Source organism: Siphateles boraxobius, unplaced genomic scaffold (genome assembly GCF_051911475.1).
Source record: "Siphateles boraxobius isolate OS27281-9 unplaced genomic scaffold, OSU_SipBor_1 7, whole genome shotgun sequence".
Lineage (NCBI taxonomy): Eukaryota > Metazoa > Chordata > Actinopteri > Cypriniformes > Leuciscidae > Siphateles > Siphateles boraxobius.
Genome location: NW_027509197.1, coordinates 20,288,266 through 20,312,586, shown reverse-complemented (window position 1 = coordinate 20,312,586; position 24,321 = coordinate 20,288,266). Strand labels below are relative to the sequence as shown.

Genomic DNA, 24,321 nt, shown 5'->3' with positions numbered 1-24,321 from the left:
TAACACTGATGTTGATGCACCTTACCCTGGTTCTAAGCCTAAACTTGACATAAACTGTAAACTTGTCCCTCAAATCTGATTGGTTGATCTGAAAGTTGTTCCAGGATCAGCAAAGATGTTGATCCAGGAACATGTGGTGCTTGGTGAAATGACGTTCACCTTTCGGCTCACATTCTTAAGTGTTTTGGGTATGTGCTGTTTTGAATTTGACCAATTTGTCCAATATCCATGCAAAAGTAACTCCTTCGAGTCAGTCAAACTGAGACCGAGTGGTTGATAATAACCTGGTCAGAGAGAGACATTATCCCTGGAGGAAAAAATTAACATCTACATTGAGCTCCTCTTGGGAAAAACATGTGTCTCTTGAATCATTTGGCAGCTCCCCAGACACAGATGTCACAATACCAATGCATATGCCTCCATGCACAGCTGCCATTTGCCTCTCCATCATCTCCACAACTCACAAGACGAGGTTTCTCACAATGCATCTGAGCATTTTAACCAGTTTAAAAATATGCAACGAGATGCAAACGAAATGTATTAAAATTTGTTTTCAGTGATTAAAATAAAGCTGAAAGAAAATATAACTTAAAAAACTTAACTGAAAATTAATGAAAATTAATGAATTAATGATATATACGTAAATATATATATATATATATATATATCATTAATTAATTTTCATTTCATTTCAGTTTTTTTTTAAAGAAATGTTATTTAGCTATGTGTTTTAATCCAGATCAACTTTGGTTGATGTGACCATTTTAATATTAGCGGTAACAGAAAAGTTTTACATTTAAAGCTTTCTGTTCACCCATTAAATGTATTAATTTGTCTAAGGCAAAACAGAAAACTGTGTGAAAAGCCAAATGTTACTTCAACCACAACATGTTTTTATTGCAATTCAACTGTCCAAACCACAACTCGAGATCTGGAAATGTGCTTAAAGATATTGGTAATAATGTGCATAAATTCATACAACGACAGAAAAAAACAAACGCATGCCGTGATCACAAAAATACATTATTGTTTGCTTTAGTCTTGTATTTAATCTGGAACAAGTATTTGACTTGTTTCTGTATGCTGATAATCATTGAACTAGATAGCTGATTTTTGTCTTTTGACAGGTATTCTACTTGACCAGCAACAAAATCCGTCCACAACTGAATATGAATATACAGAGTATCCAGTTTTTATGAGGGGAAATTTTATATCCAGTCCAGAAGACATGTGTTTGAATGATAAATGTGATTTTTTTTTAAAACTGTCTCTCCTCTCCGCAGGCAAAAAGGAAAATTATAACTCTTGAATCTTAAACAGTTTCCGTACAAATGAAAAAATAAATGCACTATATAGAAGCGTGACTTACTTTTCTCTCTTTACAATTTCAGACTGAAATGTCAATATCACGTGCCCAAGAAGAAGTTGCCTAAAAAACATTCCACAGTGAATCTACATTCACATGAGCTGACTTGAAACTGGGTCTATAATCCCTGTGACCCACATGGGGCCACGTCACAATTTCACAAGGGCCCCTGGGCTCACTCTTCCCTCTCAGTGAATACACGTAGCTCATAATATATCATTCAGGAGGTCTTTAGGTCATTTGCATGCCATGTGTATTTACTGAAGTGCTACCCGAAAAATCTACTGACTGAGACTTCCACTTCTTTTTCTAGGGAATCTTCTTAGTGTTCATACAGGCAGGTCAGCTGTATCCTAAACTCCTACACGTACAACACTTAGAAACACTTGGCCACACTCCTGTCACCATTAGTTGGCAACGTGGAATGTCACATCCAGAACTCCCAGGACTTAGCAGTGAAGGACCTGCAGTACAGGACCCTGAGGGGAAAGAAGAGTGTGGTACAGTAATGAGGAACGTCATAGCTGTCACAGCACAGAGGGGATGGGACACCTCTGGACAAGACTAAAAGATGAGGTTCACACATGCAGGCCAGGGATATTCAAGTCAACGTTTTGGAGAAACAGGATGGTTTGTGAGTGGAAAGAGACCATTTGTGAAAAGTGGAATATAGCCATCTTTTAAGCCTGTGACGCCATTTGTCGGCTACTTACCTTTCATCCTTATCGCAGCAATTTAACACCAATTCACATTCGTGATCTCAATCCCTTCAACGACACCAACAATTAACGAGTTTTTATGTGACATTGTTTTGAGGTGAAATGCAGGGGAATTACTATCAACAACTTTGGAAACGTCTTGAACATCAGAAAATTACAGTCAGGAGACTAAAATAATTGTACTAAGGGATTTTCAGAGACATGCACATTCTAGATGAAAATAAAAGTTAACAAGTAGGTAACAAGGACATTTGCAAAGTGTAGACATCTTAAATGAACTCCTGAGGTATTTTCCTCAATTAGAGTAACAGTTAATCAGCAATGATCAGTAAAATTAGTGGGACCAAGGCAAACAGTCCATTTCTATAACCATTTAAAACCAATTGAACAGGGAATCATATTGTTCATTTGTGAAATGCATTGCAGAATTATTTTTTCCCCCCGTGACACCTTGTTTTTTTCAGTGTCACATGATCATTCAGAAATTATGCTGATTTGGTGCTCAAGAAACATTTCTGATTAATATCACTTCTTACATTTTTGTAAAAATGTAAGATATTTTGTAAAACATTTTGTTGTGGAAACCGTGATAGCCAATCATTTTTACTGACCCAAAACTTTTGAACAGTATAGTGTACAACATAATGGCCTAGATTAATTCATGGATCCAGTGTATGCAAGCGATTCAGGCAGTGTTCTGTGGAGAAACACTGTGTGCAGCCCCTGCAGTGCTCAGACACTCTCCACTTATGCATTGCACACCACTGCCTTAGGATTGCCTCAGTGCTCGAAGTTCTGCTCGTTCCTCTCATTAAAAATGATGTGTCTTAGCAGGTAACTTTTTTTCAAGCAGGCGGGCCACCTAGCTAACTCCTGCTGCTAGCAGACAGCCCAAGAAACTCAATTGCAGTAGGCCTATCAGAAATCTAAGGATGGATGCTATTTATTTAATAAAAAAATAAATAAAACTCACGTACAACAGAATACTTATGTGAAATCGCTCATAATCATAGTAAAACGTGGAGTAGCCTATACTGTGATTTTAATCCCACCATACAGGTTTTAATTATGTAAACCAGGCAAATAAAAAGCAGCAACAAACAATGTTATTGCATTTGAATTGAACATTTGTGTTGTTCACTGGGTTGGTCTACAACTTTATAGGCTAGATTTTATAGGTTGGATGTCGTGAACCAAGTAATTTTTTCATTCTCAACATACATTTTTTTTGGTGTGAAGGTATGCTACCAACAAAGTCTTATGGAAATTCATAACCATTTTATGTTTTGGCGAATTGGTGGCTAATTCATATGAATTTGTTGAATTCATAGGCTATGTAGGCCTATACGATCTGCTTATGCCCCATGGTTAGATTTAGGGATGGACCTTCATGTTGAAGTTTAAAAAAATAATAATTTTCATACGAATCACATTGTACAAATTCATATGAAATAACTATTGTAAAATAGTTGTGTTTGTTTTCTCATGAAAAGTTCGAAGGTAAGCCACCTATTAAGGGGATAGTCGCCCGAATGTAGGCCTATATTAACAGTTGATCAACAGGGGGACTGTAACAGGGGAAGATTAGGACAATTTTAAGGGCCCTGGTAAGACAGGGTCCCGTTTGATGCTCTGAATCTACCCCATCCCCCAGCCAGGATATAGGTGACCCTGTCAAAAAAATGATATAGCGCAGAACCTTTAATATTTGTTTACATTCTTGATTTTTGGCCATCTTTTTATTCGTGGCACGTTTGAATACGTTATTATCATCCATACACATTTGTAATGGACTGTCTAATGTATATATGACAGCTCTCCGATGCACTTATGTGTTCCCTCGTGCCCGTGTGTCGTAATATCGTGTGCACGCATGTTGCATGATGTGCGCGCGCAGCGGCACACGCGCGCTCCCGCTCACGCTCTTTGGCAGTGTCGCGCGGGCTGTCGGGATCATGTCCGCCATGTTTTCACACCAGCCTAGAAAAAAAAGCCCGTGAAAAAACACCATAACTCGCTCAGAGATGCCTTTAGCCGCCGGATTTCGATCGGAGGGACGTCAGTGAGTGCAGCCGCGGAGAGAACCGTCGGCTCGTGTGTGTATTTGTACCGAATGATCCGTGTTTAGTGTGTTTGTGATCGCTGAAAACAATGAGTAAACTCTCGTTCCGCGCGCGAGCGCTAGACGCCGCCAAACCGCTGCCGATCTACCGCAATAAAGACCTCCCGGACCTCACCGACTGCGTCTCCATCAACCGAGCGGTCCCACAAATGCCAACTGGGATGGAAAAGGAAGAGGAGTCGGTATGTAAATGATTTTAAATTCATAATTTTTCATGAGGTTCAGGTGCATAGCAGGGTGTTGGTATTCACGTATCGTTTACGCACGTTTTACTGCGCAAGTCCATTCTCTGCGTATAGGGATCTGTAAGTAGCGTTCATAGGCTCTAGGTTACGTATACAGTGCACGACAGTTGCGTAGTCGTGGGAAATGTTTTGCACTAGTGGCGTGAACAAGGTTATTTACGTGAGAGATTTGCTAGTGGTCAATGCGCATGACGTCAGCCTTTTAGCGCAAATGCGTTCGAGATTGACGTTTGTTACGACAGGAATACACGAGCTGAACGGAGTGCCTCTGAAGCCTGAATCTGTTTTTGATTCTTCAATGGTCCTGATGTTTAGTTTCTGCATCTGCGGGCCCTAGTCATCAGTTCAAGCATACGTAGAACTGCAGACACACAGTGCAATCCAACATTATGGCATGTTTTATTCGTCACATTTGAATATCATATAGTACAGTGGTATATTAATATGGGGATCATTCGGTAACATAGTATACATCAGAGTACCACAATATTTATGTTCAAACCACTAGCAACTCAATGAAAAAGTTTAAAAAAACAAAACTAATAATAATAATTCTTAATAACAATAATTGTTATTATTTGCTTATGTCATTATTATTGTTATTATTATAAAAATAAAATAAACATACAGTACATTAGATATGTTCTAAATACATATTTATTAGATATTTACTACATGTATACATTTTATATTATTATTACTATTAGTAGTTTAAATTTTACTTAAGGAAATATGCAGTTTTGTTTTATATTTTTTGAATTATATTTTTGTAAACTAAATAATTCATATTTATTGTTTTAGTATTTGGCTACACCACTGTTATGAGTTCTTTTGAAAGATGTGTGACAGATCATCAAGCATTCATTCAGTTTGATTTATTAGTGAATTTAGTTTTATTAACATAGAAGTATGAAGTGTCATGCTGCCATTGTGGACAGATGTACAGTATGGAGAGCAAGTACTTGTTAAAAATAGGTTGGTATTGTTTGAATTTAACTATTCTGATTCTTTTCGATTCCCAGTTTCAATTCCAGTAAAATAAAAACATTTAGTCAAACTATCAAACATATTCTGTGTCTTTTAATGAACAAAAAGCAGCAGCCTATTAGAAGACTAATGTTTTCACAAAAATACCACAGCAAAAACAACTGGACTAACTGATATAAATTTCAAACATTATTAAAGACAAGTAACGGTATAAAAATAAGAACAAATAGGCTAAACAAATTAGCAGTAGCACAAATAAATACAAAATTCAGGTACATAAATTGTAATCAAATGTAAAATAACACTGCATAGATTTCCTTTTATAAATAAAATATAGATTAATGCTTATTGTAGTTACAAAAGTTTTTCTTTTGTTCTTTGATTAACGTTAATGCCACACAGCTGCAGGTTTATTAAGCTGCTGTCACTTTAAGACCTCGTGCAGGATCCAATACACAGTTACTAGGGATCTGTTTATTGCTCATTTCATGTGTTTTTACAGATCGGATGTTATTTAACAAAATGCTCTTCTCTATTATTTTTTTCTAGCTAACTAATGAGTTTATGGACATTGAATAGCTTTCTTGAGGTAAATGTAAAGTTAAGTGATTAACAAGCTGTTTTATTGACGTCTTTACCTGGTTAGAACAATGACCGAGCGATTAAATGAGACAGGATTCATGATAAGTTGTAAAGTTTCTTTCGACATACCTTCTTCTGATGTTCACCCATGTTTTTTCTCGTGATGCAGTAAAGAGGAGATGAGATGATCGGTTCACGTGCCGCTTGAACTGCACTACGGGGATCTATCACGCAGCATTAAATATTGCCAAAACAACATTTATTGTTTGAATTTCGTAATGGAATAAACAGAACTTAGATTTGAGACATCGCTTTATATTAAAAGTAACAAAGCTTTTTGTGATTATTGGATGGCAGATGCTCTCTCCACAAATGTTTATTAGTGTTTTGCTCACGCTGCCCATCAACAGAAATTACAAGTATTAATTTTTTTTTTTACAAGTATCCGATTACAGAATTGGAATCGATTTTCAATTCCCAACCCTAGTTAAAAACAAGTTATATGCTGTTTTTGTGTGCCACAGATTGCATTTGCACTCCTGACCTACCTGATAATGAACTAGGCTACTCGCCTATTGAACAGTCTTGAATCTAAAAGTAATTAGAACAACTTAGAGTTAATTTGTATGCTTGCGACTGCGAGCTATGTAAACCATTGCAGCGGGTTTCATCACGTTGCTGTTCTCAGCTGCATTAGAAATTGTACTTGCCCAATTCTTGTTTCCTCCTCTGTGTGAGTTGTTAAAACGTTTTCTTTTTGCTTAGTCCATCTACATCAGTTTCAACTTAAATAACTTGACAATGGAAATATTTTGTGCTATATATGAGGTGGCAACATCTTTACTGTTCTGGCTTATATGGTGTAACCTGTTAACATATTTGAGTTGACCCACTCTGTCAATGCAGAATTAGCATTACTCGCACTCTCTCTCATGGTGTTTCAGGAGCACCATCTCCAGAGGGCCATCTCTGCCCAGCAGGTGTTCAGGGAGAAGAAGGAGAGCATGGTCATCCCTGTGCCAGAGGCAGAGAGTAACATCACCTATTACGACCGCCTTTACAAAGGAGAGTTCCGCATCCCCAAACAGCTCATCCACATCCAGCGTGAGTGACGTCTACCTCGAGCCCCACTGGATACTTCAATTTCTTGGTTTAAACATACACAGAAAATGTGATTTGAATATGACCTCATTCTGACCTTTACACCCCTTATACTCCGCACCAGCTCTGGGTCTGGATAACGAGCTGCCTGACTATGATATGGACTCAGAGGACGAGACTTTACTGAACAGACTTAACCGCAAGATGGAGCTCAGACCTGTGCAGTTTGAGACCATGATGGACCGGTTAGAGAAAGCCAGCACCAACCAGGTAAAAACAAGTGCATTATACTTTACTCAGTGCTTCTCAGCTGGTTTTGCTTCAGGATTCAGTTTTTACATGAGATATTAAGTGGCGACCCAACATGGTGCCAGAATTGTCTGAAAGTAGAGCCCGACCGATATGGATTTTTGTGGGCCAATGCAGATACCGATAAAAAAAGCCTGATACCGATATATCGGCCGATATTATTTATGTGTACAGTAGCAATATTATTTATGTGTATTATAGTACAGTACCAGTCAAAAGTTTGGACACACTTTCCTATTGGTGTGTACAAACTTTTGATGGGTACTGTATATAGAATACAAAGTATTTAAACAGAATAAATATATAAACAATGCAATGATCACTCAAATGTGGTGATCAAACACTTGTGTGACAAAGATATGTAATGGAGGCAGGGGAAATGATAGAATGAGAAGATACATTTGAGCTGTAACCAAACTAGTTTGCTTTGCATGTTATATTATATTATATTCTAAATACTGTTGCATAATCTTCACTAACGACTTTGTCTTTTAATTTAGTCACGTTATATAAAACAACTTGTATCAATAAATATATCAAAAGTGTCACTTACATTATCTTCTATTTTAAGTCTTAATTCCTCTAATCTCTACAAGTAGAGGAATAACTCAGATCTTTTTACTAAAGTAAAATTTATAATATCATAATGAAAACGTTTTTAATTACATAATGTACAGACTTTTATACTATTTTAAATTAGTAAGCAAAATGTACCTACTAAATGTGAAACTAGGCTACTCTTAATGCAAAATGGCCCTATATAAAGTGTTATAATTATATAAATTATTGGAATATTGCTTGATGTTGTAACGTAGCGTTATAGGCAGAATGAGCTTTAACACTGTGTCTACACCGGACGTGGCCGTTACTGCTCGCGTCGCAACAGCTGTTTACCCGAGACGCGGAAAAGCACCCGTTACAGCGCAGAATGGGCCATCCGTTTACTGTCAGAGATTTGTCGCTCGCGCCACGCATTTTAATCAATCAATTGCCTGGATTTAATAAATACGAAGTAAATATAGCAGACAATATAATCAGGACTTCTCAGCTGCGTGCTTGCAATAGTCACAAGCTCACACAATACGTGACAGAGGCTGGCAGCAGAGAAATCAATTCTGTGAATTACACTGCGCAAATCACAAGTAATAGTCTACTACCCACTGGATGAAAAAGGGTTGGCTCTCAACAGAACATATAATATTCCTTTTATTTTAATTTTCGTGTTCGCATTTGAGGAAAAAACGGATGTGACAGGGTCGAACAGAAAGCACAAAGCCTTTCATTAAAGTCAATTTCGTTTTGTATTAATTATATCTTAATTTTAATCAATGTTACATCAACTAAATGCCTGGATTTAATAAATAAGAAGTAAATTTAAAAGACAATAGATAATCTCGAAACGGAGGCGTCGGCGAGTGAACTGCAACTCGTCTCATAAATGAACCGAAACTCAGCGTATAGACCTGAGAAATACATCTATTGAAATGTCTACTTTTAAACAGAACAAATCAAAACGAAACACAAACTGCTCTCTGCTTATGTAGGCCTAATCCTTCTGAAATGTACATTTCTCTCTGGCGCGTTCAAAGATCGCGAGTCCGCATCCTCAACTTCATCTTTGCAGCCCACAATGACTGAAAACACTTGTTATTAATAAACAATTAAAATGTCTCCTTGCTATATTTGATGTATTCATATCATTGCTTTTGCCAGTTCATTGTGACAGCTTTTAGGTGCTTTATTGGCAGCGCCACCCTTACATGAATCACCGCATGCCGCATTTTTTTTAATATTCATTTATTGGCCATTATAAATGCCGATACCGATAGTTATGAAAATGCCTAATATCGGCCGATAATATCGGCTCGCCGATATATTGGTCGGGCTCTATATGAAAGTAACAAAAATGTCAAAATACCATAAAAAAAACAGTAATATTGTAATAATACATTATTACAGTTTAAAATAAATGTTTTCTATTTGACTATATTTTAAAAGTACTTTACTATGTGAAATCAAAGTTCAATTTTCAGAAGCCATTACTCTAGTCTTCAGTGTCACACGATCCTTCAGAAACCATTTTAGTATCCTTATTTGCTGCTCAAGAAACATTTCTTCTTATTATCAACAATAAGCTGTGCTATTTAATATTTTAATGGAAACTGTGATGCACCTTTTCAGGATATTTTGATCAATAGAAATTTTAAAAGAACAGCATTTATTTAAAACAGAACTTTTTGGTAACATCATACATTTCTTTACTGTTTTTTTTCTCCCCATCAATTGAATGTGTCCTTGATTAAAATAATTTTCTTTCAAACAAATCTTACTGACACCAAACTTTTAAACGGTAGTATAACAACATTGGCCCAACAATATGATCAGTGCTCCAAGTAGGCAATAATTCATCACACAAACGCTTTGTAGGTGACAAATAATTTTTACCATTGCAATTAAAACCTAGTAAGTTGCATACTAGTCGTATTTTTTATTTTTTTTTACCTGTTGTTTTGCTTATGATTTTCAAGAATGAGGATGTGTCAGGACATCTGTCCCCCCCCCCCCCCCCCCCCCCCATCACTTACACATCGTCATATTTGATTTTTATTCACACACATTCCTCTGTCTCTCTCTCTCTCAATAATTTTGTAGTTGGTCACTCTTCAGGAGGCCAAGCTGCTGCTAAATGAAGATGACTACCTTTTAAAGTCAGTGTATGACTACTGGGTGAGGAAGAGGAAGAACTGCCGGGGCCCGTCGCTCATCCCACAAATTAAGCAGGAGAAGAGGGACGGCTCCACCAACAATGATGCTTACGTGGCCTTCAGGCGTCGCACAGAGAAGATGCAGACTAGGAAGGTATGCATGCACTTTGTTTTGTCATGGATGCCTCAAGCAGCATTATTAGAGGGCATTCAGAGAGGACTGGTTTTTACCTAATACATTTGTGCATCAAACTTACGCAGACGAACATGGTCCACACATTGGACAAAGTACCCTACCTGTGAACGGCAACCCCAGTACTGACAATAAATCCAAAATAAATGCAAAGAAACAGTTTGTTATATTAACTTATCCTTTTTATTCATGAATTCATATTCCAAGACTTCATGTACAGATCATTGGACATACAGCTTCAGATTGTTTTGTTCCATCCAATGCTATGGTTATCACTTTCAGATTCGCATTTAAATATGGTTGTCAATCCAAAAACTTTGCAACATGTAGTTAGCAGCATGGAAAATATATATTATATGTGACCTGATCCAGCAAAATGAGTCACAGTGACCCAAATTTCAAAATTGAGATTTTGGTATTAATGGAAAGAGGTGACCATAAGCTTTCAAACGATATCCTAGTCAGTCATACCTTGAATGGTTGTAAAGATATACACATTTGAATTATGCTCGTCTGCCCTCTTTTTCCAATTGAAAACCTGAGAAAATCACTTTTAAAGTTTTTTGCCCGTTTTTTGTTGATATATTTCAAAATCCATTGCATTTAAAGGGATAAATTATTTATTTTACAGCTTAATTTGACCAAAGACATTAATATATATAAAATGCTATTAAACCAGGCTGAAGCTCAAATTATTTTGAAGTTTTTATTTGAATAAATAATTTAAAATTACCTTTTACAAAAATTTACTAAAATCAGAAAGATTGAAAAGAGGTGTTACATTTTTGCTTGAGAGAGAGGGTGTGTGTGTCTGTTTGTGTGCCTGTGTGTGTGCGTGTGTGTGCGTGTGTGTGCGCGTGTGTGTGTGTGTGTGTGTGTGTTTGTGTTTGTGCGTGTGTGTGTGTAAGAGAAAGTGAGAGAGGCAGAGAGACAAGGAAACAGAGATCAAATAATGCTAGTCTATGCAATCATATCTTTGTGTAGGCTAGTTGACAATAACAGTGTAACAAATTCATAACAGAGATACCAACAGTTAAATATTGGGTTAATCAAACACATTGTAATGGATTCTCCTTGCAGATAAATACACTCATTCACATTTGCACTCACTCACATCCATACACAGTAAATACACTCACTCAGATTCAAATTTGACATTAAAATTCACCTTTCAGCTCTTCTCTTCTAAGCTGGGCAGGGAGAGGGACAACTTACTTTCTCAACTGGCGGTTTTGGGGAAATCTCACCGATATTTTTGTACAGATAAAGGCCATTGCACACTGAGTCTGAAATTCATCCGAAATATTCGCACGTTAAAATAAAATTCGAGCTCACGTTATGTCAATCACGCTTGCACACTGTCTACGAAACATTCATCCGTTATATAAAAAAAATCATACGTTTTTCGCATCCGTAGCAAGCAGTTTGAATGGTGTTTTGACAATTTCGAGCCACCGAATCACGAATACGAAAAAAACGCGGACTCAGTGTGCAATGGCCAGAGCGCTTGATAACGCTTTGGCAACTTTGCTCTGTTTTGACAGCGACATTTCTCAAATTAATAATATTTAATCTTTCTGAGGAAATCTGCTAGCTTGTTTATTACACAGAGTGCTCGCTGCGAGTCTGACAGGAGGGTGGCTGGACCAGTCGCGTGCCGCTCAGTCGAATCGGCTTTCCATCGACAAGTGATCAGCATTTGTGTACATTTCTAAGCTTTTTGATTGGTTCTATACAACGTGCAACACCATTCGGAGAGCAGAGATAGTGACGTTTCAGGGGATACCCGGGAAATGCTCAGAGGTGACGATAGGAGTTGAGAAAAGCAATGTTCATTTCCAGCGAATTTAGTAAAACTTCGTAAAATTTTATAGTAATTTAAATACCTTTACTCAATTATCTGGACTACAAAACTTTGGGAGATTATTTTTGAATGTCTGTTCTTTGAAATTAGCACACAAAAAAAAATCTATTATTTCATTGTTTTTCCACATAATCGTCCCCTCAATAGAAGTGTGAACACCTACCGGAACCATCCGTCTCTCTCTGTTATGCTGTCTCTGTAGAATCGCAAGAATGACGAGGCGTCTTATGAAAAGATGCTGAAGCTGAGGAGAGAGTTCAGCCGAACCATGAGCATCCTGGAGATGATCAAGAAGAGAGAAAAGAGCAAAAGAGAGCTGCTGCATCTGACACTGGAGGTGTTTGAAAAAAGGTTTGTCAACTTTGCTCTTTTAATACAGCTGTTTTGAGACCATGTCTGTTGTTGCATACTCTATATAAATAAACTTTTAACAGTAGTGTTGTCAAAAGTACCGACTTCGTTACCATGACGGTACTGAAACGTTTTAAATGTTATGATACCAGCATTTCCCTCTAGCTTTTTGAGCACTGATGAACGATTCTTAAATGTCTTCTGATTGGCCATCGTCTTCACACGCTCAACATATATGTCTGTGATTGGCTACAATGATCAACGCTTCAAAAACATCTTGTCCTCACTGAGCGCTCACACAGATAAACACAGGAGCATTTGAAAGCATGCGTCTATCAGTGGATCCCTAATATATCCCCTGAAAGACGTATCTGCTGATAAACGCCTATTTTCAAACACTACTTAACAGCTGGAATGGTTGTTGTATGTAAAGAGACTCATGTCTCTCGCACCAATAACACTTTTTCCAGAACGAGTCCGATACCGATATTTTCATTTTTGGTACTTGCAAATACCTGTATTTTCACTGCATTTAATTTTTTTATATATTGGGTAGAGAAACTAAAAGAATATGAATTGAGGGGAATGGAATATGGATTGAATATGAAGTGAGGGATTTCTTTCTTTTGTAGTTTGATTAACAAAATAAATAAAAACTGTAATAAATGGAAAAAAAATATTTTAAAATCGTTAAAAAAAAGAAACATGATAGCTAGGTGAATCGTTTTTTTTTTTCTCCCAGCCCAATTATATTTTGTTTAATATTTCACTAATTGGATATATAATTACTTCATAGACAGCCTTCTCTTTTATCCTCGCTATACTCTCTGTTGTCTATTTCTTTGTCTGGACACAATGTACACGCTGCGTGGTATCGGTTGTTGGTATCGGAGCATTTTGATGTGTACAAGAAGTGCACGAGCGCAGTACCGGTGCATCCTTAGTTTTTACATATTGTTTCTCCTTGTTTTGTGTATATTAGATATCAAATTGGAGACTTCTCAGGAGAGGTTCTGAATGAAGTCACTGTACCTCTGGCAGAGAAAACCAGTTACCCTGCACCCACATCCTTACCCATGAGCAGTCGGCACAAGGCAGAGAGCAAAATTAAGGTAAAGACCAACAGTAGGAGGAAAAAGATCTGTGTGCGAGAAATGTCTTGAATGTGCTCAGTGATAATTCTAAAAACATTTCTTCTGTCTCTTTCCTTCAGTCACACAAATCTGGGCTCAAACACCTCTACCCCTTCACAGTCAAGCCTGAGCCTCACTTTGACTTTGTGCGTTCTCATAAGAAGTACAACAAGAGGCCCAAACTTGATACATTTCGGCAGCCTGGTCGGCCAGAGCGACAGCAAACCATCATCAAGGCAGACATTAAACAGTACGACTTCCACAGCTCTGGAGAGGAGGATTACCCACTGGTCAGTATACAATCAGTGTTTTGTTACACATGCTCATATTTAGAGGTTTTAGAGGTTTTACTTAACCCTTCGGAGTCTTGGGCTATTTTGGCCGTTTTTGAGTGCTTTTATTTATTTTTTAATTTTGCCACATAAACAAATGTTTACCATACCAATGTTTGGTATTATTTTTTTCAGCACAACATCACCTATATGACCAGACAATTAGTTTTTCACTTTGATGTACTGTATCAACATACTGGACCCAAAATCACACAAAAATCACAAAATCCGAATAGAAAAATGATAGCTTGGGCGACCCCAAAGAGTTAAAAGACGTTAAAATAATTTTTGTCAGAAGATCTAATAGTATATATATTTCTCCTTATATTTTCTTCTGAAGTCTCCAGCATCAGAGCCGGATGAAGAGAACGATCCTGATGGAAACTTCTCCTTTAGAAGGAAAGCTGGCTGCAGTTACCTCTCGGTGAGTTTCCCACTGAACATCAGTGCTGGCTGAAGAGCTGGGCAGTATAGCTGAATAATTATATCTTGATATTTAGGCTGCACTAAAATGGCTTAAAGCAGTGATTCTCAACCATTTTGAGTTCAAGGGCCCCATTGGCCACACAAATATTTGAAGGCACCATTAGTTGTTGTTTTGCTTACAAAACTTATTTTAATCCATGGACACTCCTACAGTAGTAACTGAAATTAAATGTGTCGACATGTTTTTTTAACTGTATTTTAAGGCTTGTTTTGTCTTTGCCGAGGCCCTGTGTGGGCCCTGGACCCCTGATTAAGAACCACTGGCTTTTTTCTACCATCATTTCAACCAGCCGTTGTTGTCAAGTAGATCATTTATTACATTAAACATTTAAAATGTATTTAAAATAATTGAAATAAACACACAATATTTTTTCTACATTATTTGCTATAATTTTATTTATATAAGTGCGTGTTGATATTCTAAATACTTGTAAGCATAAGAAAATGCTGCTTGAGGACTTTTGAGAACAGTTATGAATGTTAATTGCATCAGATCATTGTTTTTAACTTATTCAACCAGTAGGTTTACATTTCAGATTTGGAGAAATTAACTTTACAACTGAACTCTCTCTCTTACATGAGGGTCATGACACAGGGAGGGTGTGAAGGTGCCGGCACTGGCAGTGTTTTATTTTTTATTTTTTGTCTTAGCATGTAAAATAAAGTGCATGGACAAACAATATTGAATATTGTGACTAAACCCTCCTGCCCATAGAGTATGATATACTTGCTTTATTAGTGACAGAGCACCATATTATTTGGCTCTGTGGTGCATTGGTCATTTTCATTGCCATTGTTAAAAGTGTTATGCGTCCTCAGCCACTGGTGGATCAGAGCTGCTCTCCTCACTGGCAGCAGGCGGATCAGGACCGGCTGTGGCAGAGGAACTGTCTCACCGCCCTCTCTGTGCCGAAACGCTGTATTGCAGTGGCACACAGGAGGGTGGGCAGAGGTGGCAGGTGTGTCACTATTTACAATTTACCTATTTCCCCTTTTATCTTATTGTTTCTTGTACTTAAGTATAGATGATGTGTGGTTTGAATTTATGACCCTGCTCTTTATTACTTCAGATTAAAGTAGAAAAGTTGATGAGGCTACTCCCTAATGATCAGATCTGAAGGTCACAGATTGTACCAAATATCCTAAAGCACTCTGTTGTTTTCCTTCAGGGTTGTTTTGGATCGCACCTCGTCGGAACTGGACCGTGCCCTCAGGCACCTGGACCCAGACATGTTTTATCCCTCCGCTGGCGCTAGTGTGCCTGACCTCCCCGTCCACACAAACACAAACTCTCACATCTCCAAATCAACTCCTGATTGCTCACTGACTCAGCTCCTGAATGACATCCAGGCCTGCAGGTGGAAGTTTTTCCGCCCTCGGCCGCTACAGGACAACTCAAGGAGTGAGGACAAGAAAGGGACTCCGCAGGTGGAAAAAGGTGGAGGGACGCCTCTCTCTAACAGTGTGTCAGGTGAGGCGTCTGAGCTGAACATGATTCAGAAGGTCGAACTGAATTTCGTTCACCCACATAAGCGTTCTCCATTGTGCCTTTTCTATCTATCAGTTTACTCTTCGGTTTTTCAACAAATTCAGCCTGTCAATCATTTTTAATGTGGCCTGCTGATTGATTTGGATGAAATTGCTGCACTGTCTGATACAAAATACCATTCTATGCATAAAACTCAGCAGAGAGTTCAACGGCTCTCTGTGGTTGTCTTTAGCAGACTGCAGTCCATATGCGGAACACTTTTAAGATTTTTTTGCAGCTACATTTCTTTTATAAACTTGAACTGGCATCATTTTGGCACACACATTCAATTGCGTCTAATTCTGTCAAATGTATTTACAAATATAGCTTACCTAGGAATGAATATTCAGACAAAGACATAAGCCATAGCGATACGCCAGCTCATGTGCACAGTACCACTGTGGCTTATTCGGTACTGCAGAATTTGATGATAAATATTAACCCTTTGAAGTATGCGAGTTTGTTTTGAGTTATGTTTACCTGTTGTGATGTAATAATAATCTGGAAAACAAAAATAAGTTGAGGAGCCCTATTTACACCGTGTTTACTTGAGGTGAGCTGTGCTTGAAGCACTGTGTCATTAAACAAGCAACATTGTGTCTTTACGTTGAAGGACTGAGTGCAGTGGGATTAGTATTACACATGTACAACATTACCGTTTAAAAGTTTGGGGTCTGTAATATTTATTAATTTTTTTGAAAGAAGTCTCTTATGCTCACCAAGGCTGCATTTATTAAGTACAGTAAAAACAGTCATATTAAATATTATTTCAGTTTAAAATAACTTAGTTTTTAATGTTTTAAAATCTAAATTTAAAAACGTTATGGAAAAGCTGAAATATGCTGATTTAATCAGGGATGTGATTTTTTTTTTTTTTTTCTGTATTTATACAGATTTCTGTATTTTGCGACTGTGCCTTTCCTTGACACGCTGCATAATTCAGAGTAAAGCCAAAGCACAGCACTGTTCATTTTCAGTTTTGATTCACAGTAAATGCTACTTTGTTAGTGCTGTTCTTATAATCGCTTATAATTTGCAGTAGGGAACGCAATGTGCACCAACCATCTTCCCAAATTCATAATGAGAATCGTTTATAAATCTGTTATTGTCAACAAAGAGAAGAGTTAGGGTCATCCTGAGGTTTTCCGCCAAAATAAAAGCTCAGTTGTTTAATGTTTGAAAGCAAAGAATTAAGGCAAACATAAATGTTGGTATTGTAATAATGATAATTGCTATTGTTTTTGATAACAATAATACAAATTGTTAATACTTTTAATAACAATGTAATTCATTATTATGATTATTAAATACTAATTTTACAGTACAATAGGATTTTTTAAATAATTATTGTGCAGGGTGGTTGGGGGCCAGGTTTTACTTCTTCTTTGTCTTTAGCTGATCACATGCCTGTTTGATGCTCAAGTATCATTTATTATCACTGTTGAAAACAGTTATGCACCGTTATGCACTTTTCAGGATTCTTCTTTTTTTTTAAAGTTCCTTTACTGACACCTAGTGGCAGAAATTAAATTTGCTGGTTTAAAGCCTCTTAAATTTGTAGAACATCACATTTACACCCATGTTCTTATATGTGCAGGTGGATTCACAGAAGAGCAGTTTCACTCCCATCAGCAGCAGCTGGTTCAGATGCACAAACAGTTACAGCAGCAAGAACTCCAGCAGAACACAACAGCACCAGAACCCCACAAGCCCCTGCCCGTGAGTATAACCACACAATGTCAGGCATTATGCAGGGCTTAAAGTATTCCGGCACCGTGCCGGATCTCCGGCGTGCGGGCCCGTGAGAAATAAAAAAATTGTCAATAAATTTCACCTACCGAACATATGAGAGGAACGCAGCTCTAACTAACGTTAGAAGCCAATCAGAAGCAGAGCAGGGCGGGTCCTGGCAACACAGTGTGATTGAGATCCATACGTCAATTTAGCGTCGTCGGTGAATGCATGGAACGCAAGTTCATGAAGCCTGGGAATGATGTCCTACCCACTGGCGTAATTTACTATGCGGACAGGGGGGACATGTTCCTCCCACTTTTCAAAATCCCATTTGTGTCCTCCCCAGTTTCAAATTCGTTTATGATTTTTGTGTAAAATCGCTCACGGAACGTTCTAATGAGCAGGTATAGCAGTTGCGGCACAGTCAGCGATGAAACGCCAGAAACAACAACAGATGACTTTAATGTCATCATGGATGAAAAGAAAGAAAGGAGATGTGAGTTGGTTGATTCAGTAAATTAGCTCAGGTCAGGATAATCATATTTTCTATCTACTCCTTTTGATGTTAGCCTTATGTTGATTGAGCTAAGGTTAACATACACTGCTGCTAGGTAGCTTCAGACTGTTAGCTAAATATTTAATGTAGAACATTCTGTGTAGTTTACTAAAAAAACATGAAAACGAGTCCACTTTAAACCGCAGCATTTTATGTCAGCAATGTATGAAAAGTCGTGCTGTCAACGTTAACGCATATGATACATTTTTGACCAGCTTTGACGTGTTAAAATATTTAAGCGCAGCATCCGTTCTTTCTGTCATCCTTTAGCTAGGGTTATGTGATCACGCTCTTATTCACGCATATGCTTTTAAAGCATTCTTGCCCGACAAGACAAAAGAGAACGCGCTGTCAGTGAATTTCCTCCTGACACACACGATGCACAGAAAGTTGCGCGCCAGTATCGCACTGACAGCGCGCCATTATCGAGTTCTCTTTCGCGCTTGAACGAAAGAGAACTCGTTCAAGTCCGTTTTGTCGAGTATCCTCACAAGAACAGTCTTAAATGAGTTAAATAACATCTTAAATGGAAGTAAAGATTAGTGAGAGAATGAGACGCATGAGATCCTGTCAGCAGCGGCAGATCTTAAAGTGACTGCAGCCACCAATTCTTTCTGTCAGTAAAGTTAACCAAAGAACAAAGGGAACAGAAAATTACTAACTGCTCTTGACTAAAGAACGCTTGTAGCTTTAATAAGGATTAATCTATATTTAATTTATGCAGTGCGGACTGTTTTATAACCTTTCATACCTGTTAGACAGGAAAGGTACAGGTAAATATGACATTTATTATGGGTTTAAGTGAGGATTGTTTTAAGTTCACTTAAAGTAAAAGTTGTTATATTTTTTGAAGCCTAATAAGTGTTTAAAATTTGGGGAAAATAATTTTCAGTAGCTATATTAATATAAGTGATACTGGCCTTCATTCATAAAAAGATGTCATTAAGATACAGCTGTAATACTTGAAAATAATTGCCATTGAAGATAAGTCCGTCTGTGCAGTTTCTCTCCAATTTTTTTTCCTTTTAACCCCTGCATTATGGGGCTAAACCTCACTCTTACTCTATTCTGTAATAATTATGAAGTCATTAATTGTTTATTTATTTAAGAAGTAAAAAATAATTTCTTTTACAGAACACGGCCTCATCTGACTGCATGTCTAAGACTCTGGATTCGGCTAGTGCACACTTTGCAGCCTCTGCTGTGGTCAACACTCCGAACAATGAAAACAGGCCCCAGATTGCAAGTGTCAATGGCGTCCTTTCTAATTCAGGTGTGTGCAGCTCATTGGGAATTGAGCGGAAGCATTGAAATATAAAATAATCTTTATATGAAAATATGCCTGTAATTTTTATCCAAATATTTTAAAACTATTCACAGCTTTATAGAACTTATTGGGGAATCATAGCAAAACTGTGACTGAGAATTTATTTTTGGACATTTATATGACAACATCAACCGCTTTGATGTGTGGTTAATTAAAGGGAAAAAGGTGAGCATAATTGATTATTTAAATGATTTGTTATTTTTGTTTCTTGTAGGAAGTTTTAGACAAGCCAAATTGAACCGTTCTGCAGGTGTTGGCGAGTCAGGCTCTTTAGTACGGACATCTGGCCTTCAGCTGCCCGTCCCTCAGTCTCTGCCTCACGGCCACGGGCACCTAAGTACAGTGAGCGCTGTGTCTCCTGCCCACACACACCACAGTGCACGTCTGTGTGCCCCTTCACCCTCAGCCTTAAAGCTGGCCAGTGTTGCTAGCAGTCTGGACCGGGTACCCAAAGTCACCCCCACTAGTGCCATCGACATCGCCAGGTCTGAAACCTGAAACAGCACTTATTCACTTTACAATTTTTTTTTATAAATGTTTGGGGGGAGGGTGAAAAATTAATTAAAGTATCTATATTTATTTATTATCTTCGGACTACAAAAGGAGCAATAAAAAAAAAAGACCCGCTCATGAGTGCTGTATGTTTCAAAGTCAAAACATGGTGCTTTTGCACTTTCTACAGGCTTGCACTTTTCGCAATCAATGAAAATCAATGAAGTTCGTAATCAATGAAAACCACACATTTATGCCAAGCCATTACTTATGAACTACTGCTAATGAATTATGACAATGTTTACCTTATGGTGTTTATAGCATACCTTCAAACTCGTTGCATTTTTAAAAAAGTGCAGCTGCGTTGTATACAGTGTTTACCAGAGTAACTGCCATATTTCTGTTCTTTTTAAGCACCACCTACTCTCTGTCAGAGAGTGAAATCGCATTTTCATTCAGCTGGTGGATTGAATATATAATTTTTTTATTTTAAAAACCCTGTAGATACCCTGGACTGTGCATTCATGACTATAAGCGCCGCAGTTCACTCTGACTCGCCCAGAAAAGCACACAAGTTGTGAGGATTGATAAAAGATTTAATGATTAGAATTAATCAATAGATAGAATTAATGATTTTATTAATAAAATAAAATCATGACATGAAAAACGCCTAGAAATCCCCAAAAAGAATGTGTGTACTTTCTTCACCGAGTTGAATATCTCCGGACAGGAACTCTTTATTCTATTTATTCTATACTCTTAATTCTGTTAGTTTACGTCGGCGAGAGCGGCAAAATTCGCTCTCGCCGCCCTGCCAGCGACGCTGTGGAAATATTCGTGGACGCTCTGATGCTCTGACGTAGATTGAATGCTTGGTCTTTTTTAAAACTTTATTTAAAGGGGCCACAAACAACACAAGCATGTCGATCGTTATTTTTGCTGAAAATTGATCGATGGAAAGAACTTAATAATTATAGTGACATGTTTGCTAACAAAATAAACCAATTAAAAGCCATTTGTGTGGTGTGGCTTTTGTGTTCATGGTTTAAGTGCTATTCTTATTTGCATTTCCACTGAAAAACAAGTGTTCTAGCGCGAAAATCTTGCCTATAAATAGTGTTGCGTGTCTTATCAAATTCAATCAGAATCACTTTATTGCCAAGTAGTGCTTTCACACACAAGGAATGTGCTGCGGTAACAAGATGCTACCATGGCTGCTATAATCAGCGCCAATCTTGAGAGAAATACAGCATGACATGAGGAGAGGTGAGGAGAAAAAAAAGGCGACCCCCAGACTATGCTCCTGTAAGGAGTACAGTCTGGGAACAGGAAAAAACACCTCGGCAACATTAGCACATAAACAGTACAATCTACAACATGAACAAGACATTGCAACATGTGTGGAGAGTGGGGGATGGAGTTAATCCAGCCCAGGCAAGCAGCCATCCGGTCCTGCAGCCATTATGGCGCTGGTCACAGACCCGCCTGTCAGACTGGGGGTACGAAGCGGCGTAGGCAGGGGATGGGGTGTGGAGGGATACGTGACGAAAGAAGCAAAGCAGGAGAGGTAAGGGGGAGGGAGAGGGAGAGAAAATGCGACCGCCTTCGTTGAGAGCCAAGAGGGAATCTATGATCAACCTCAAATGACCCCTTCAAATAATCAACCTCTCCTTTATTTTGCTTGGGAACTAATGTGGTCGGAACCAAAGTTTACAGGACTGCGTTCTCTGGAATCCTCTCAAACGGAGCACTTCTACATTCCGATTGGTTGCCGCCGAACCGGGTCATAGCTCATTACCATAAAGTTAACCTGATTTCAACTCTCCTCGCCGCTCTCACTGTCCAAAATGCGCCGCGCCACCCTCGCCGGAGCTCGTCTCTGGCTCTTATTGAAAATGAATGAGTTCCGGCCACTTTGACGCTCTCGCCGCTGGCGGTGTGAACGCACAGTAACGGGGGTGTTGTGAGGCATGACGTGGGCGTTCTAATTTCACTATAAACCACTGCTTCACAGTGGTTATTATGGTTAGTCCATGAAAATATTTATTTTATATTATTTATTTTATTCACAAAATAAACGCACGGTAACAAAAAGAAGTTTGTAGAGTAATTTACAGCAGCTTTGAACGTGACTCAACCAATCAGAATCCAGCACTGGAACTATCTGTTTTATAATTGTTCTTATTTTACTGACTGTTTTCAGTTCAAGTCAGTTCAAAATTTGAAATCAAGCTTCCCTGTGCTGTGTTTAAGTTGTTGCACAAAAAAATACCCCATTGTAAAACACAAATATATACTAGAGTGAGCAAAAAACTAGGATTTAGGTGAGATAATTATAATTTTAAAAAAGTCTATAAAAAGTAGTGCAGTCAAAATTAACTTGTTAATGAATGCGAAAAATTTTTTCAGCATAAATTTTTTCTTGTCATCCTTTGGCTAGCATTACATTATATGATCACGCTCTTATTCATTCAAATCTTTTCAAGCGCGATAAGACACAAAAGAGAATGCAGTGCTGGCGCACATCTGTGTGACACACACGACTCGTGCGCAGAAAGCCGCTTCAGACAGCTCCTGAATGTACTAAAACACACAATTATAGCAAAAGGCCCGTTTTTAGTCCAGTTTTAAATTAAAGTAAAGAGTTGTGAGGAAATGTGTATCAGATCCGCGTCATGAACCCGCTAATGTTTGTGATTAAAGATAATCAAAGAAAAAGAAAAAATCACTTGCTGTTCTTGACTTAAAAAGGAGTAATCTATATTTAATTTATAAATTATGCAGTGAAGACTGAAGTGCTTGATAACTTTATTCAATTTTTGAATGTATCCTAACTCTTAAAGCACTGTTTGCAAAGTTACATGGGTCAAAAACAATGAAAACAATAACTTTTTGTGCATTTTGACAGGGCAAGTAAAAATCTGAACCGGTCTGACTGGGCCAATAGAAAAAATTGAGCCCTGATATATTGAAGGGCACAGGTAAATGTGACATTTATTATAATGGGTTTATGTGAGGATTGTTTTTATTTTACTTAAATTAAAAAGTTATATTTTTTAAAGCCTAATAAATGTTAAAATTGATAGCTTACAATTATACCTATGTAATTAATGGCTAAAATTAACAAAGAAAAAAAAATCATAGAGACATCAGTAGCAGTATTGGTATCTGTAATACTGGCCTTTCAAAAAAAAGATGCCATTATACAAATATTTAAAATATAGGCTACTATCTTTATGTTGTTTCTATGAATTTGGAGATGAGATGAAATGGGAAATCTTTACAATATAAAAATATATGAAAAAACTTCAATGTTAGGTGCGATTAATTACAGGGGAAAATAACTATTTTTATCGATTGACAGCACTGAAAAATACATATTATTCTTTTCTTTTTTTACGTGTATATATACTTTCATGTAACATTAGGTCATGAATATTTGCCTCAAGAGTAATATATTGGAAATATATACGAAGTCTTGCTAACCTCAAACTTTTGAACGATAGTGTCTTATATCTTTGAATTTAAAATGAAAATTTTAAATTCTATGTTTTTCTTGATCTTGCAGGGAGAATCACGAACCAGAGAGGCTGGCTCTCAACGGATTATCAGAGACCACAGTCGCCATGGAGGTCACATAGCCCATCAGAAACACAAAGACTTCAGTGCTGAGATCTGTGCGCTTCTACACGGACTTATACCCAATAGCAGCATATCAAAATATTAAGAGAAATTTGTCAATATTATAAGTGTACATTTTGTAAAATTGGGAATTATCACTACCTTGTAAAATAGTATATTTGTATCATTAGTCTGTCATTTCTGTTACTTGAATCCTAGATATTTTTTTTGTCATCATGCTTTTGCACTTGAAAATGCAAGCAAGACAAGTGCATTAGTTCATGTTGGGATCATGAGCATGAATATAGGTCCTGCGTCACTTGTTTTAACTATTTATTTTGCAATGTTTACATTTTTGTATCTCGTACAAATAAATCCAATGTTGTGACCACAAGATGCAGACATAGCTAGTATACCATGCTTTTGTGCCTTTTTTTCTTTAGAGGAAAGAGAATTTCGGTTTCACGGATGAAGAAATGTGCCATTTTACAAGTAATGATCTTCCCTCTTGAGATGTTGACAGTATGTCATTGGTTTATTTTTTTTTGCCACCTTCTTGTCTTACCAA

The 24,321-nt window shown here is 37.6% G+C and overlaps 1 protein-coding gene across 2 annotated transcripts; it reads left to right on the top strand.

The window, feature by feature from the left end:
- Window positions 1–3,975: 3,975 nt before the first annotated feature.
- Window positions 3,976–24,147, top strand: epc2 (enhancer of polycomb 2). 2 transcript variants are annotated; one of them, XM_077216419.1, is made up of 15 exons: window positions 3,976–4,389; window positions 6,966–7,125; window positions 7,247–7,392; window positions 10,084–10,290; window positions 12,396–12,544; window positions 13,527–13,656; window positions 13,758–13,967; window positions 14,350–14,433; window positions 15,315–15,454; window positions 15,665–15,966; window positions 17,621–17,742; window positions 19,448–19,586; window positions 19,855–20,125; window positions 23,041–23,113; window positions 23,701–24,147. In XM_077216419.1, exons 1-14 carry the CDS (start codon window positions 4,237–4,239, stop codon window positions 23,087–23,089), a joined length of 2,262 nt encoding a protein of 753 aa, XP_077072534.1. In that variant the 5' UTR covers window positions 3,976–4,236; the 3' UTR covers window positions 23,090–23,113; window positions 23,701–24,147. The 2 variants fall into 2 exon arrangements, with proteins under 2 accessions (XP_077072534.1, XP_077072533.1); XM_077216418.1 differs by lacking the exon at window positions 23,041–23,113.
- The last annotated feature ends 174 nt before the right edge of the window (window positions 24,148–24,321 follow it).

Bases quoted from the DNA above. Each gene is read 5' to 3' on its own strand.
- epc2 (XM_077216418.1), top strand. From the start codon at position 4,237: ATGAGTAAACTCTCGTTCCGCGCGCGAGCGCTAGACGCCGCCAAACCG. The intron at 12,545-13,526 runs GTTTGTCAACTT...TGTGTATATTAG, and splicing joins CTGGAGGTGTTTGAAAAAAG to ATATCAAATTGGAGACTTCT. The intron at 20,126-23,700 runs GTCTGAAACCTG...TTGATCTTGCAG, and splicing joins AGTGCCATCGACATCGCCAG to GGAGAATCACGAACCAGAGA.